General features: G+C 38.2%; 2 protein-coding genes across 3 annotated transcripts; one reads left to right on the top strand and one right to left on the bottom strand.

The window, feature by feature from the left end:
- The first annotated feature begins 989 nt into the window (after window positions 1–989).
- On the top strand, window positions 990–5,962 carry LOC114472227 (syncoilin-like). Of its 2 annotated transcripts, none has more exons than XM_028461417.1 (6): window positions 990–1,130; window positions 2,661–4,132; window positions 4,213–4,427; window positions 5,364–5,571; window positions 5,667–5,791; window positions 5,862–5,962. In XM_028461417.1, exons 2-6 carry the CDS (start codon window positions 2,690–2,692, stop codon window positions 5,887–5,889), a joined length of 2,019 nt encoding a protein of 672 aa, XP_028317218.1. In that variant the 5' UTR covers window positions 990–1,130; window positions 2,661–2,689; the 3' UTR covers window positions 5,890–5,962. The 2 variants fall into 2 exon arrangements, with proteins under 2 accessions (XP_028317218.1, XP_028317219.1); XM_028461418.1 differs by having other exon boundaries at window positions 2,656–4,132.
- A 540-nt stretch (window positions 5,963–6,502) lies between these two features.
- LOC114472229 (histone-binding protein RBBP4-like) lies at window positions 6,503–13,612 on the bottom strand. The gene is made up of 12 exons (XM_028461419.1): window positions 13,413–13,612; window positions 12,880–13,030; window positions 12,657–12,802; window positions 12,327–12,500; window positions 9,822–9,937; window positions 9,564–9,724; window positions 9,326–9,452; window positions 9,163–9,240; window positions 8,994–9,070; window positions 8,742–8,799; window positions 8,546–8,656; window positions 6,503–6,930 (listed from the first exon to the last, which is right to left on the bottom strand). Exons 1-12 carry the CDS (start codon window positions 13,429–13,431, stop codon window positions 6,868–6,870), a joined length of 1,281 nt encoding a protein of 426 aa, XP_028317220.1. The 5' UTR covers window positions 13,432–13,612; the 3' UTR covers window positions 6,503–6,867.
- Between the last annotated feature and the right edge of the window lie 1,975 nt (window positions 13,613–15,587).

Raw genomic sequence — 15,587 nt, 5'->3', positions numbered from 1 at the left:
ACTAAAGGCTGCTATTAAAAGACTCCTCGATAATAAGGCGGCACGGTTGGAATCCTGGAGTTACATTGTAAACACATAGACAGATGCCAATACAGATGTCTGAAAGAACTGACCATAAGTCATGCAAATATGTTACCGATGCAAAAAAAAAAGGAAAGAAAAGCCACATGATACTAGTCTTTTTCAAACTATGGTCATATATACTTTCAGGTGATTTGAACTTGAAGCTTAATCAGGTATCGTGGGCCACATGTGGCTCTTGGTCTAATTTTGTGCAGACCTTAGATTAAAGGTCCTAATGGCTCCTAAAAACATACAAAACACTAGTCAACAAAGCTACATGAAAATGACTCCAAAAACACAGAATGGAGGAAAAAATTAATTAAACAACAACAAATATGTGAGTAAGGTTTACAAAAGACAACAAAATGCATAATACACAGTAAATCTTGACAATAGTAGAAATGTTACACACCCAGTTGTCACCACCGACAATTAGAAATGTGAATAGAGTTTTCTGCATAAATTGATCTCCTTGCCTGATCTTTTCATTCCTAATATTAAAGATTTCAAATATTTACAAGGCAGATGCAGGACCTGCTTTTATGTCTCGACCCATGAAACCCCCTGTTTTAATTGACTTAAGATAAATATGTGGTACTTGATTTAAAAAGTCTAAGAAACATTATTTACAACAATATAATACTTTAATAGATCATCAATGTATTTACAAGCCAGAAACACATCAGAAAACCTCATGGAGAGTCTTTGAATGTTGCAACAACAGTAAAAAATATTCACAATGGACGCAAACCAAATATTTCTGCCAGGTGTATATAATTCCTAGAGATCCATTTTGGTAAATCCTCTGTGTCTCTCGGGTTGAAAGAGCCTGCTGTGGCTCCTCTTTCTCCCTGCCCCCTGTTTATTAATAAACCTAAACAGACCTGAGGTAGTCATGGTCACACATAGCACTAGACTGAAGAGAAAGAAGGCTGGGCCAACCCTCCTCAACCATTCATTTGTGCAATCTACTTCTGCTAAGACCTCGCCTCTCACTTTGGAATCTGCAGCACAACTTTGTCTGTTGGAGTGATATAGGAGGAGGAATCTGGGATACATGCTTTAAGGTAAAATATTACGATCTTGTGTTAACTATGAGTGGCTTTTGTGTAGAATCTGACTTATTACTCTTAAACAACAAAGTTTTTATAGTTTCATCTGCACCAATTAGTCAGAGTTGTGTTGAATTACCGGTAGGTTTGCAAGACAGTGTTTTACAAACATGGTTGCCATTTACTAAAGAAAAGGTTTTCGCAAAGAAATATCATCAAATATAGGTCAGGGGGACTTTTTGACCTATGTTTGATAAGCCCTATATGAGTTTGTGCCTACTGAACATAGTTCTTGGCTGTCCTGCACAGTGATAAGCATGGGCATCATCATGGTTGGCCATGGTTTGTGTTCAAACTAAACTTTTTTTTGGCGAAAGCCCGAGGGCACTTGTTGAAATCTCTCACATTACCACATGGCCCGCAACTTCTAAAGCTTTATATCACAATTACACTCAACACTCTAATCACTCTTTTGGGTCAGTTTGATTAAATGAGTTCTAGTAGATACATTTACAAGTGAGCGTTGCTTGCTGCTTGCCCCCCTTGAACTCAATAGTTTTTTGAGGATTGCCAACCATGAGTGTTAATATTGGCAGCGTTGTTGTGGTGTTGATGGTAACGGATGAGTGGGTGAGTTTGTGCCCAGGCATGACAGCTGTTAGTATACATACCACTGACTGAGCTGTGCCCGCCTTGTTCCACATGCCCACATGTGCTAATGACAACAGCACAGCTAGCATGCCTGCCAAAATATCAACCCAACACCTCCGCGGCTATGTCATCAGTGCAACCCTGGCTTTTACTTTTGACATATAACAACATTAAGAGTGACAATAGCTCTAATGTATGCATTAGCAACAGGGATGAGATCAATTATAAATGGAATTAATATTTAGATTATGGCGTAGTTGTAATTTTAGTCTGTTGCTGTCGTAATCGAAATTAAATTGTAATTGAGTTCAGATAATTGACCTTGTAATTGTAATTGCCATGAAAATTCTATAAAATTGTCAATTGCAGTTTAACGCAAAACTGGGGAACCATGTTACAGTGCTAAGTACAGTTCTACACATATGTAGTTAACAATTATTAAAATAATTCATATCAAGCTTTCCCACATTTGACCATTTAAAAAAAATATTAAAACCTATATTTTCATTGATTAGGTAGAATATTTTCAATAGATAGGAAATAAATTAGATGATCGATATTTGTCTTTAGTGTATTTTACAGCTGATTTAGGACCCATTTTCATAAGAGATGCTAACAGAATGCTAACACAAGAGGTTAGGTTTACTTTTATTAGGTTATTTATTTCAGGCTCAGTAATTATAATAAATTGAACTTAAGTAATTGAGAATGCAATTGTAGTTGACTATTTGAGGATAAAAAAATAATTGTAATTTAATTGTAATTGGAAAAACTGCTGGTAACTGTAATCATAATTAAATTGTAATTGAGCATTGGCAATTAAAAACATAAATTGTAACTGAAGATGTAATTAACCCCAACCCTGATAGAATGATCTGCTTTGGTCAAGGTTAGAAAGAAAACGTCAAAAACAAGAAAACCAAATGGATGAAGTGAATGACCATACTTCATCTGATGGCTTCCAACCACTCTTCATCAAAGAAGAGGAGGGAGAGAAAACAGAGAATTCACTCAGTCACCAAAGAGAAAGCAACACAAGCCTACCTGTAGTCGCCCACACAGGAAGTGACATCAAGCACTCTGCGATAATGATGCCTTACTTGCAGGACATGGATGAACTACTTAAAAGCTGTGAAGAGCTGACTGGTATACCTTTTAGTTCCAACTTTACAGCAAGTTACAGTGAAACAAGCCACAGTCAGTTCAACTGTTGCGAGGAAGTTAAAACTGAAAACTTTGCAGAAGCCCTCCTACCTCCAAACGCATATCTGTCCACTAGCTACATTGACACACAAATGGATGAAGCTGAGACAGTCGAACAGCTGCTGCAAGGCCGTCAATCACCAAGCATAGCTATCGCCAGTGACATCCCCCAGAATGCAACTCTTCGGGACGAAACGTCTCTCTCCACAGCAGGTAACAAACTCAGTCAGAGTATGGTGGAGTATGAAGGTCAGCTAAGAGGAATGTTGGCCATGCTGGAGAGCTGCATGGAAGAGACTGGCATGGACTTTGAGCCTCAAGACTGGGCAGGAGATGAAGGGGTGGAATATGTACACATCAGTAAGAACCCTCACGTTTATAGGGGCACAACTCTGGTACCCATCAAACAAGAGGACAAAACCCAGCCAATGCAGTTGGAATGTCTGGTTGAGCAAGAAATGGATGAAAGTCAAGACAAAGATAGAATGGATAGATCATCTCTGGGTCCATTAGCAGATGTAAACGGGCTCAGTACTTCGTCTAGCTATGGCAACAACTCAATGCAGTCAACAGAGGAGGATCTTGAAGCACGTCACAGGTTTTCAGAGCCACGGAAACCTTTAGGTGGCACAGAAATGACTAAATCAGAGGGAGAGGATATTGTAATAAATGCATTCGCTGACAAGAAACCTGAGCTTAAGACTGACATTAAAATAGATTTTGGCAAGAATGAACTGGAGGCTCTGGGAAGTCAGATGGAGAACTTCATATCAGAGGTTGAGCAGATGGTGAAGAAGAGGCGGGAGCTGCTGGCTGAGGTGTTACAGCTAAGGGGGAATCAAGGCCAAGAGAAGATTAACTGGACAAGCAATGAAGAGGCGACAGAGATGCAAATTGACAGTAAAGTGAAAGAAGTGATGGATGTTGTTAAGATGGAAAAGGAAGGAAGAATGGAAGAGAGAGAACGGGAGATAAAAATTCTGAAGGAGGACAGAGCAGAGGAGGATAGGAAGTTGTGGAGGGTGAACTTGGAGAGACAGGGGCTGCAAGATGAGCTGAGAAGGCTGAAGAGGAGACTGTTCACTATGGTAAAGGATTGTGCACGCAGTCAGGCCACGCTGAACAACCAGCGTCGAGAAGTAGAACTGCTCAAGAGAGAAGAGGTATGACCTCCTCTATCAGGGTGACAAATTTCTACTGTAAACCTTTTTTTCTTTTAATTGTTCTTCTCTCCATTTTCCAGGAGAAGCTGGACCAACTGGTGCTCCAGCTGACAGAGGAGAGCAGCCAGCTCAGAGCAGGTCACCAACAACTGATCTCAGATCTGCAAGCTAAACTTCAAGCTCAGAGCTCCATTCAGACTCCTAACACCCAGGAGGAGCTGAGCGCATGCCGAAGGCATTCATGTGGGGACATCCAGCAGTATGTGCAGGAAGGCCTGAGGACACTGGAGCAGAGGTGCAGCATGAGAACCATTACCAGATTAAAATAATTACAATGCAGATTACTGTAGTTTAGTCACTACAGAACTGAAGAAACATTGAGTTAAACTTAATGCAAATCCAGTTGCCGAAGTTACCTTCACACATTTACCAGTATGACCTTTGGTTTGTAAGGCCTTCCTATGTGTAAATGTCATGGTTTCCCTGAGCCTACATCAGGGGTGTAAAACTCATTTTAATTCAGGGGCCAAATCCGGACCAGTTTGATCTCAAGTGGGTCGCAGATTATAGGCGGAGAAAACAAGCAAATTCAACATTAATGTGCCCGAGTTTGCAATTGCACCTCTACAGTAAGATAAAGTAGGACAATATCCAAACAATAAATGACAGCTATCAGTCCCTGCAGGATCGTCATTTAACGTTCCTTGATTTTGTAACCAAATTTTATTTAAATTTTGGTAAATATGGAATAAAATCGTAAGATTTTGAAAAAGTTCTTTCAACAATTTGAGATTTAAAAAAAATGCCAGCCATCATGTAAAAGGATGGGGAAATATTTGGTAGTTTCATTGAATTTGTGTATTTGGAGGGGCTGAAATATTTACAACTTAATTTGTTAATAATTTACACAATGATTCCTGTCATTTTCACCTTATGTGGCTCGAATTGGATGCTCTAAAATAGGGCCGGATTTGGACCCTGGGCCTTGAGTTTTTGACACGTGGCCTACATGATTTGTCTCCATTTACCAGATTTCTGCAAGTCTCAAAACATGAAAGTTTGCCCTATTGAAAGCTTTGAGTTGTGTGTAAATTGGGGTTTAGTCGAGTAGCCTAATCTTAAAAGTGAGTAAAATCAGATAGCATAGAAGTTTAGCAGATGGATTAATGATTTGTACAGAAAACCCATTAATAGCAGATACATCTTATTTCTCCTGTGATTGTGTTGTCAGGTATGAACCCATTTTGCTGGCATTGATGAAGAGGAAAGAAACAACAGCTGACGCACTGGTCAAAGTTAAAGAGAACACACAGGAGCTAAAGTCTCAGCTCAGACCTCTGAGAGAGGAGATCCAAAAGCTGAAGCTGCAGAGATCCTGTTTGGAGGAAAAACTGAAACTAATCCACATACAGAGAGGAGAAGACGTGGGGCAGTACAAGGTAAGCTAGCTAATAGCTTATGGCGAATGACCATATAAAGTACCATGTTAGCAAGCAAAGCTCCAATGTCCTACCTACTGTATTTGTCTGTTCAGGAGACTGTGTTTTGTTTGGAGGAGAGCTGCAGAGAATTAAAGACAGAGATACAGATTCAGAAGATAAAGAACAAAGAAATGGAGAAGCTGCGAGACGGCCTCACAAAGCAGCTGCAGCTTCACCGGTAAACAGTACGTTTCTGTCCTAAAAACTTAGTTACATCCTTTAAATGTAATCATTTCTCCCCTTCACAGGGCTGCCATCGAGGACCTTGAAACGTAAAGAGCAAACAAGTGTTTTTACATCTTTCATTAATGTACTCATGGACTGCTGATTTATCTTTTTTGTGCTACTCTTTTTTTTTTTAAACATACTCTATAGTCCTTCAACTGCACTTTAGCCATGTTAATGTCAACACTATTAAGAAGTGACTTGTTTTGTTTTTTTTAAAGTCCTGTCTGTTAGCTTGTAGAAAGACTTTGTTTTGGAATAAATGACAGAAGTGTTTCTTGTACTGTAATTGCAAGTGATGAGTCAGTGTCTGCCTCTGAAAACACAGGGTTTCATGTACTTATATGGACCTGTGCTCAGAAGTAAACGGTGCAGTTAATAAATCAAATTTGGAAGACAGCAGTTCCAGGACAGAATGGTTATAAATACAACATGTACCATTAAAGGGATGGAAAGGAAATCCTTCAAAAAATACTAAATTAAACGATAACATCTATAACGCAAGGTATTAACTTTATAGGCGTGATTGAAACAGATGTAGATTTTTTTTATGTATTTATTAGAAAGACACACTGTACAGTTGCAAAACAAACATAGAAAATAACTATTGATTTCATAACACTTAAAAGCTAGGACCAAAAATACAACACTTTAAAACACATCCAACTAAATTCATGGATGGAAAAAGGCTGGTATCAGAAGCTAGATTTAGGCACTGGAAGCTTTTGTTTTTAGCTATACAATGTAGTCGGTACTGTTGATTCTCAGACTTTAAAAGTAAATAAAATGCCAAAACTTGTAACCAATTAAAGAAAAGTGTATACTTTGGTCCACTGCAATAAAAACAAACAGGTTGAAGTGAGACATTACAAACAGAAAAGAATCTACACTAAAAGAAAAAAACAAAGATACAGAGGGCTATGCTCCTTCAAATAGTCATCTGCAGCACACAGTGGTTGGTGCAGGTGGAGCGGGAAGTGCAGCGTGGAACCACTGAGGCTGAGTGTACACACGTACAGCAGGATGAACTTATGCTGTGACTTCAGGGTCTGCTGTGCCCTCAGGGTCTTCATCATTGTAGATGTTTTCAGCCTGAAACAAAATCACAGCAATCGACAGTTAAACCATTTCACTGCTGACTGGTATAAGATTCTGTGTCATGAGCTACGCTTTTTCTTCCATATAAACATATGCAAACAAATAAAAGTATAAAAGTTGTACTACTACTACTACTACTACATGTTAAGGCAAGAAACACTGGAAAAAGCGATTGCTGGAAATTAGTTTTTGAGAGGACCAGTCACAGAACATGCCATCCAGTTATGATTTTCTGGAGGCGTGCATCAGGCTACGGCGTAGGTGGGGCTACGTTGATGCAAAGGGCGACTCATAGCTACGGAGTCAACATGATGCACTCGGGGTTCTCAGCAAGAATTTTTCACAAAGTAGGGGGATTGCGTGGCATGCAAGCGAGCACTGCGGGTGTAAGTACCAAATGTGTCCAGGCTGGCAGATTAGTCCGGGGTCCGGCGCGCATGCGCGAAAAGCGTCTTTATCCGGTGAATTACCATTTATTTTGTTTTTTTATCTTATTTTCTGTTTGGTTTTTGATCGTCAGCATTGGCATGTACTTACATCGGATCCTTTTAACACATGCGCGTAGACTACATCACTTCCTTTGCTCACAATCTTTACGACAGAGCTGCTGGAACTTGATATTTGAATGTGAACCGACGTAGTCGACATACGAAGTTTTAATAAATATTGTAATAGTACAAATTTAAATATGTGACTGTTTTGTGTTTTTTTTTTTATTGAAACATAAATGTGTAATTATTTTTAAATAGCAGGGTTTCAATGTTTTAAATAGTACACAAACTGCCTTAAAATAGGCCAACCGGATGGAGACACGTTTTGCAGATGTGCGCTGAACCCCGGACACATTTGGTACTTACACTGGCGCGAGTGTTGCAGGAGGCTCCCCGCTCTGCAAATTTAGAAATTTACAACCCTCTGAAACACTATTTCCTGCATTTTAAGGCCAAATTTTGTGAAGCTAATGTTTTTTTTTAAAAACTTTGTTACTTACTGCTTACTTAATAAGTTATTTTTGAATTGGTGAACTGTGATTATGAATGGAGTTAAAAAGTTACTCATGCGTGGTATAGGTCCTCCATTAATAAACACTCACACTGTATAGACAAGAAATAACATTTTATTCAAAAGGCTAATTTGAAGATGCACTTTTCAGATTTAAATGAGGTATTATGTGGGACCTGCAGAAATATTGGGACTGTTATGGACTCCTGAGCAAATCTCCTGTATTAAAAAGACGGTGCGGTTGATGTATGCGTTTCTCGGTTATGCAGATTAAAAAGTTAATCTAAGAGTTAAAACAACCCGTGCACTTCTTGAAGTCCCTTTTGTGTCCAAATGTGCAAATATTATTACGACGGTACCGATTAAAAAAGGAATTCACAGAAAAGCCTACATTACACTGTGATGGATCAAAGGTTTTCAATAGAAAATATAATGAAACTCATTCACATTTATACAATGGTATTGATAACTGTCATTTAAATGTGTGCCTGGAAGATTCTGGCCCTGTCCATTTTTCTTATATATATATAAATATACATATATATATATATATGCACACCACATACTGCACAGTAAAGCTCTGATTCTCTACTCTTTGCTGACTTACCATTTGCCACACTTGCATGATGTTGTCCTCGGACACAGAGCAGATGATCCAAGGCTCGTTTGGGTTCCAGGAGAAGTCGGAAATCTTGGCCGTGTGACCTCCATGAATAAACTAAGGAGTGGAACAAACATCTTCAATACAAATCATGACTAATAAGAATGCTAATAAACACTGGAGGATTGATATAGAGACTGACCAGTAGCTCAGGTGGGCCGTCCTCTGCATCTTCTGGTGACTGTTCCTCTCCGATTTTACTACAGACAGCAAAACAGAAAAATAAACTCTATAATAATCTGCATTTGAAGACTAGAGGCAGATACTTTTTATTCTTAAAGAAACTTTAAAATCACTAAACGTTGAAGGTGAATGATCTAAAAGAAGAAATTCAGCATAATTAGCTAAATAAAGCTACATATAAACTCATTACGGTAAAGGGGTAATGGTTCACCTTAAGTCCCAGACATTAAGGCGACGGTCTGTTCCACTTGACGCCAAAATAGTTTCGTTATGAGGCGACCACTGCACCTGAAAAAACGTTTTAAAAAAATAATAAAATACTTTCTTACCAAAAATACAAAAAGAAACAGCATTTTGTGTTTTAATTTTAAACATTTTACCTGGAAGATCTCATCCTTGTGAGACTCAAAAGAATGCAGCTTTAGTTTCAGGTTTCTCAGATCCCAAAGAGCCACGGTCTGGGGACCAGAAAACAAAGCGCTGCTATATTAACTCTTGTTTGTGAAAAATGAAATGATAAAAGCAGTGACTTTGCAGCATTACCTTGTCTGCTGAGCCAGTGGCGAGAATAAACTCACTGTAAGGGTTAAATGATAAACAATTGACCTCAGCTGTGTGAGCGTCCACCGCATGGCTCGGTTTGGACGTATTGTTTGAACGAGTGTCCCAACTAAAGAGGAAAAACACACATTAACAAGCATTCTTAGGAGAGCAACAGATGATGGTGTGCGAGACTGCTTTAGTTTATCCGTCAGCCTTTGTTTAATAAACACATTTTTACATCATTAGCTTCTGGTCGTCTGCTACTGATCCAAAGAGGGACTCGTGCAGCAGGTGCCAGGAGACGTCTTCCACCACAGCAGTGTGGCCTGTGAAGATGGTCTTTGCATCCACAATCTTTCCCTCTCTGGGCACAGCACTGATGTCCCACAGACAGATTGTCTACGGACACACATCACAATACAGGAGATCATTTAAATGACTCAGATAGCTTTTTATTTAGCAATAGGAGAAGATTAAGATTCATAATTATGCTTACGTGGTCATCTGATGCACTAAGGAGCCAGCCTGATAGGTTTGGGTTCCAGGAAAGGCCGTAGCCTTCTTTCTGGTGACCTCGGAGTCGCAGATCAGGACGACACTCACCAGAAACATCTGAGCAACAATTACAAGTTTGGTTAGTTAACCCTCTGGGGCCGACGGAGGGTCCTGATTTAAAAATATTTATAGTTCTCCTTTTGAACTCAAGCAACTTGATCCAAAACTAATCCAGACATAAAACAAATAATTCTTCTGTAAAAAAGAACATATTAACCAAAAGTACAGCTGCACTTATTGTTATGTATTTAAACGGTAAAGCTTTAATTTAGCCTTTGTTTACATTTCTATAACACCGTCCCCGTTGTTACATGTGACATCATCAGCCGTGTGTGTGTGTGAACGTGTGAAAGAGCAAACTAAAGACAACGAACAGTTCCTTATATGAAATATAAAGGTCAAATCAAATGCTGTGAAAAAATGCCTTAGGCACCAGAGGGTTAAGTATTTAGGACAGGGGTGCATAATGCGTCCATCAGAGGCATTTTGTGTTGAACGCACTCATGTGCCGTAAGTCTTCACAAATGAATGAGAATGGCACGTTTACCAGAAATAAAACCTAACAATTCAGCTTCAGTGAACCAATCTGTTCATTTACAACCTCTAATAATAAGTAGAAGACGACCCTACGCCAGCCCTAAAGCCACTCATAGCGGCTCGACGGGTACATTTATAAGCAACATCATCAGACAACCTACATGTGTGGAAGTCATTGAAGTTCTTCTAAAGAACAAAGTGAGCTACTAACACTAAAACGCTCTGTGTGCTACTGACTAGCACCTTTAAATATGCTTTTTTATTGTGTGTCATTTACAAAGTGAACTGCTGTGTTTGGTGATTCTGTGGATCTGAACTGTGAGATAATCTGAGACGCTGCTGGAAACCACCATCAAACTGTCAGCGTTTTGGTTCTGCCATGATGAAATGGAAATGCTACATTTGTACTCTATATTTTACAAACTTCATTTTGAAAATATTTTGTATTTACATTTTGAAAATACATTTCAATCCAACTCAGTTTTTAAGGGTTACTATTATAATATTATACAAATATCTGATAATTATATAATAACTGTGGTAGTGAACATTTTAATATACAATTAATACACCCAACACAGTAGATTGCAAAAAGCTGTTTGTGGTAGAAGTAGCTTGCGAGCCGGAAAAGTGTGGGCGGCCTGGTTGAGGAAATAACTAGTAGTCTATGTCAGTGCCCAATCCTTTTGGATCCTTTCAACGCATGTGCAAAATGCGTCTCCATCTGGTCAGCCTATTTTATAGCAGTTTGTTTACTATTTAAAAAAGTTGAAACCCTGCCATTTAAAAAGATATACAAATTCATGTTTTCTTTTGTATAGGACGTTGCATAAACAGTCAGCACTTTTAATTTACATTTGATGTGAATATACATATATACTGTACATTTGTTGTCAGCTGTATATTGTAGATGCTTTTCAAAACATAATAAAAAAGTTCAAAAAGAAATGTATGTTTTGAGTGAATTCTGATTCATTTAGGTTTTTATTTTATTTTCTGTTTAATTTTTGATTGTCAATACTGTGTGTTGTGTTTTGATCAGTTTTTGTATATATTGTCTTGTGGTGGTTTTTCCTTTTAGTCTTTTTTTTTTTTCATTAACAATTAAAAACACCACAAAATAGTCACATATTTACATGAGTACCATCAAAATATCTAACAAACATTGTATGGTCAGTTTACATTCAGGTATCACGTCCCAGCAGCTCTGTCGTAAAGATTGTGAGTGAAGGAAGTGACATAATCTACGCAAATACTTTGAAAAGATCCGAAAGGATCAGGTCTAGGGCTGCAACTAACGATTATTTTAATTGTCGATGACAAATCGTACAATAATTTGCTCTATGTTGCTACCATCTTTTAAATTTGGCTTGTGTCTAATTACGACAAATAAAAACAATAAATAAATAAATAAAATAATTCCTAACTTGGTATGGTTACCGAAGTACACATATGTAGTGTCTTAGGCTTAGGTTATAACCCAATATCACAACAATTTTTAGGGTTACATTTAGTCTTAGTCACGTGACCTAAACTGTCTAAATAGTGGCGCTGCATATGGATAGAATGTTGGTATATTGATACGGCATTCGTACGGATAGCCACTGCCATATATCATATATAACATGCACACAGCTCTGAGCACTGATATATACTGTAGATGGTGGGATGAGCCACTACTCGTGAAAAAAACAATGCCCAGCTCCATCCGCAGCTTGAAGAAAACGGTGATGATGTAACCAACAATTGTCGACAAATACATTTGTCTGTGACTAATTCTTGACTAATTGTCAACAAATCGTTGCACCCTTAATCAGGCCCATGAAAGGATTGGGCACTGACGGTCTATCCCGTTTTTGGAACATTAACTGATGAGTGCTGTGTGTGTGTGTGTGTGTGACCTCTGTACCTGGCCTGGAGGGGTGTTTGGTGTAATCAAACACAAGCACGTCTGATGTGGGGGTCTTGGTGCCAATAATGCATGGGTTCTGTGGCATATAGCGAGCACGGTTGACTTCGCCCTCATGGTTGATCTTGATCTCTATCTCAATCTTCCCACTCACAGAGCCAAAACCTCCAAACTCTGCAAAGAACAAAAGAAAGAAAGAGATTTACTCGGTAATTACATTGTAATGGACGGAATTGATCAGCTTTAAGAAAGCTTATGAGAATAACGACACATTTTGTGTGCATAATACAACCCAATGTTTTGTAATTGATGGATTACTCCAAAGCTAACCTCCTTTTTCACTGTCGTATTGTGAGGCTTCAAACTGGGCATCGTCGTTGGGCAACTGAACCGCTGCGATGACCAAATGATTCTGCTCATCAGATGTGTGTGTGCCCAACACTAGTCTGTGCACACTGAAATCCTTCCCCTCAGGCCTGGTGAGCAGATAAAAACAGTGTTACGCATGTTGCTGAGAAAACAGACCAGGGTGTTTAAAAAATTAAATGCAAACCTGGAGACATCAGGGAGCCACTGAGCAGTGAGGCTGGGCCACTCCAGAGCATGGGTCATTACCAGGTCATAGAGGAATGGAGTGTTCTTCTTCCAGATCTTATACTCCTCATTGATGACTCTCTCCTCCACTGCATCATCGAACGCACCAGCTTCAGTGGACACAGTTAACACACGATAGTTAATAAATGGTTATAACACAACAAGGCACTGCAGCTCTTTGGCTTTTGATCAACATTAACACTATTTTGTCAGGAGCTCGAAGTAACAAATGGCTGTGATATCAGCTAACCTCCACAGCCCCGAGACATTAAACGCGTTTTTAATATCGTTGTTATACTCAACAGCAGTAAAGTTTACATTAAGACGAAGACACTGCGTCATGCTAGTAATAACACGAAAAAAGCCCAATTCTCTCAAAAGAAAAAGCATTGCTAGAAGGATTCCTGGTGTAAGCAAATGCTGCTAAAGTTAGCAGGTTAGCTAGCTACAATAGACCGGATAACACTGGGCTAATAATAGGCTATCCTTTACCTTCCTTTTCTGCCATCATATGTGTCGTTGGTACTTGACAAAACACGGGAACGCTCGATTAAAAGCTGACTCTGTCCAGGTTGTTCCTGGAGTTTGGACAGTGTTTGAGTGTTTAATAGACTGTGGCGTGAGCAATGCTAAGCTAACAAGATGCTAACTCCAGCAGCCCGAATGCTCATTCGCGCGCTAAGTCCAAGAGAGTGGCGTCTTTGGACCAATCACAGTGCAGCAGCAGTTCTCATGATGACCAACAGGGGGCAGCAATTAACCTAGAAACACCCTGTATTGTTAGGATTCTACAATGTTTGCAATTCCAAAGAGAAATAATTCTGCATAATTAGCCTGTTGATCACCATAGCAAAATTCCATATTCATAAATGTACATTTATTTTTAAAAAAACAGCATTTAAACTTATTTTATTAGAGTTACAATACACAGAATACATTCATTAAACCCCAAAGCTGTTAAAAAAAATAAAATAAAATATTGACTACTTACATTTTTTTAACTGTTTCACCTGAAATATGTATTTATGGATTTTGTATGACATTTAAAAAAAAAAACCACCCTGACAGATACGGTCAGGTAAAATAGCAGTAGTGATTCACACAAAATGCACTTGTTGTCATTTTGTTGTAAACAAAAACCCCTGCATAAAGGGGGTGACACTAGTAATGTAAATAACTACAGACCAATCTGTATGATTAATAGTATTGTTAAAGTCTATGAGAAAATAGTCTTTAATCAACTATCAGAACACCTCTCAACCAATAACCTCTTATCTCCATTTCAATCTGGCTTTAGAAAACACTTTTCTACTACATCTGCTTTATTAAAATTTACCAATGATATTTTTTTTGGCTTTGACAATAATCTGCTTACTGGTGCTTTATTTATAGATCTTACCAAAGCGTTTGATATGGTCGATCACTATTTGCTTTTAGACAAGCTTCATTCTATAGGCCTGGATAGGTCTTCGCTCCTCTGGTTCAATTCTTACCTTCATCATCGGCAACAGTGTGTGTTTTACAATGGCAGCTACTCTGAATTTTTATTTATTGAGAACGATGTTCCTCAGGGTTCTTCTCTTGGCCCACTTTTATTTTCAATATTTATTAATTATTTCCCTCTTGCATGCAATGACTGTAACATCCAACTTTATGCTGATGACACCGTGATTTATTCTGCAAAATCTAATATCTCAGATATTAATCACTCTATTCAGCATGACTTCAATGCAGTTCAATCCTGGCTACGATCTAATAAACTATTACTCAATAACTCGAAATCAAATTTTATGTTGTTCCAGAAGCGGGTTCGCCCAGTCTCAGCCAATGAGATTAAACTTACTTTTTCTGATTTGTCACCAGTCCCAGTTGTTGATCAGTTTAAATATCTTGGTCTATGGCTAGACTCCTCACTATCATTTAAAACTCATATACAAACTATTACAAACAAAATTTCTTATCGCTTAAAATTGTTTTATCAATCAGTTAATTGTTTTAGTTACTCAGTTAGAAAAAGGATGATTTTACAATTGATTCTTCCCATTATTGATTACAGTGATATTATTTATCAAAACACCACTGCCACAATTCTCCAACCACTTATTACAATAGTCTGTGTAGATTTATCCTCCGCTGTCCCTTCAGAACTCACCACTGCCAAATGTATGAATATTTGTCATGGTTCTCTCTGGCATCTAGACGACAGCTTCACTGGCTATTATTTATATTTAAATGTATTAATTTAAGTTTTCCTGATTATTTAAAACAATATATAATTCGTTTCAGATCGTCATACAGTTTGCGTCATGCTGATCAACCATATCTTGTAGTCCCTAGAGTCAAAAAAGTAGTCGGTAAATTTTCATTCAAATATAAAGCTCCATTTGACTGGAACATTCTCCCACTATCGATCCGCTCTCTAACCTCTGTGTCTCTGTTTAAAAATGCTCTTGTCCTCCATCTCCAGAATATCTGTCAGTGTTTTTGATTATAGGCTATGTAACCTAAACCTTTTTTATTCATTTAATCTAATGAAAGTTTTTACTATCATTAGATAGCTACTATTAATTATATCACTATTATTACTTATTTATCTTTGTATAAAATATTTACTGTTTTGATCAACTGTTAAATGTATACTGTGTGTGTGTGGGTGTGTATGTGTGT

Source organism: Gouania willdenowi, chromosome 11 (genome assembly GCF_900634775.1).
Source record: "Gouania willdenowi chromosome 11, fGouWil2.1, whole genome shotgun sequence".
NCBI classification, from domain to species: Eukaryota; Metazoa; Chordata; class Actinopteri; order Blenniiformes; family Gobiesocidae; genus Gouania; species Gouania willdenowi.
Note: the sequence above shows the minus strand (reverse complement) of the source record. Positions and strands in the feature narration are given on the sequence as shown.

Excerpts from the sequence above, each read along its gene's own strand:
- LOC114472227 (XM_028461417.1), top strand. The coding sequence starts at position 2,690 with ATGGATGAAGTGAATGACCATACTTCATCTGATGGCTTCCAACCACTC. Across the intron at positions 4,133-4,212 it reads AACTGCTCAAGAGAGAAGAG|GAGAAGCTGGACCAACTGGT; the intron begins GTATGACCTCCT and ends TCCATTTTCCAG. Across the intron at positions 4,428-5,363 it reads CTGAGGACACTGGAGCAGAG|GTATGAACCCATTTTGCTGG; the intron begins GTGCAGCATGAG and ends TTGTGTTGTCAG.
- LOC114472229 (XM_028461419.1), bottom strand. Across the intron at positions 9,453-9,563 it reads GACGACCAGAAGCTAATGAT|TTGGGACACTCGTTCAAACA; the intron begins GTAAAAATGTGT and ends TTTCCTCTTTAG. Across the intron at positions 8,800-8,993 it reads CTTAATGTCTGGGACTTAAG|TAAAATCGGAGAGGAACAGT; the intron begins GTGAACCATTAC and ends TGCTGTCTGTAG.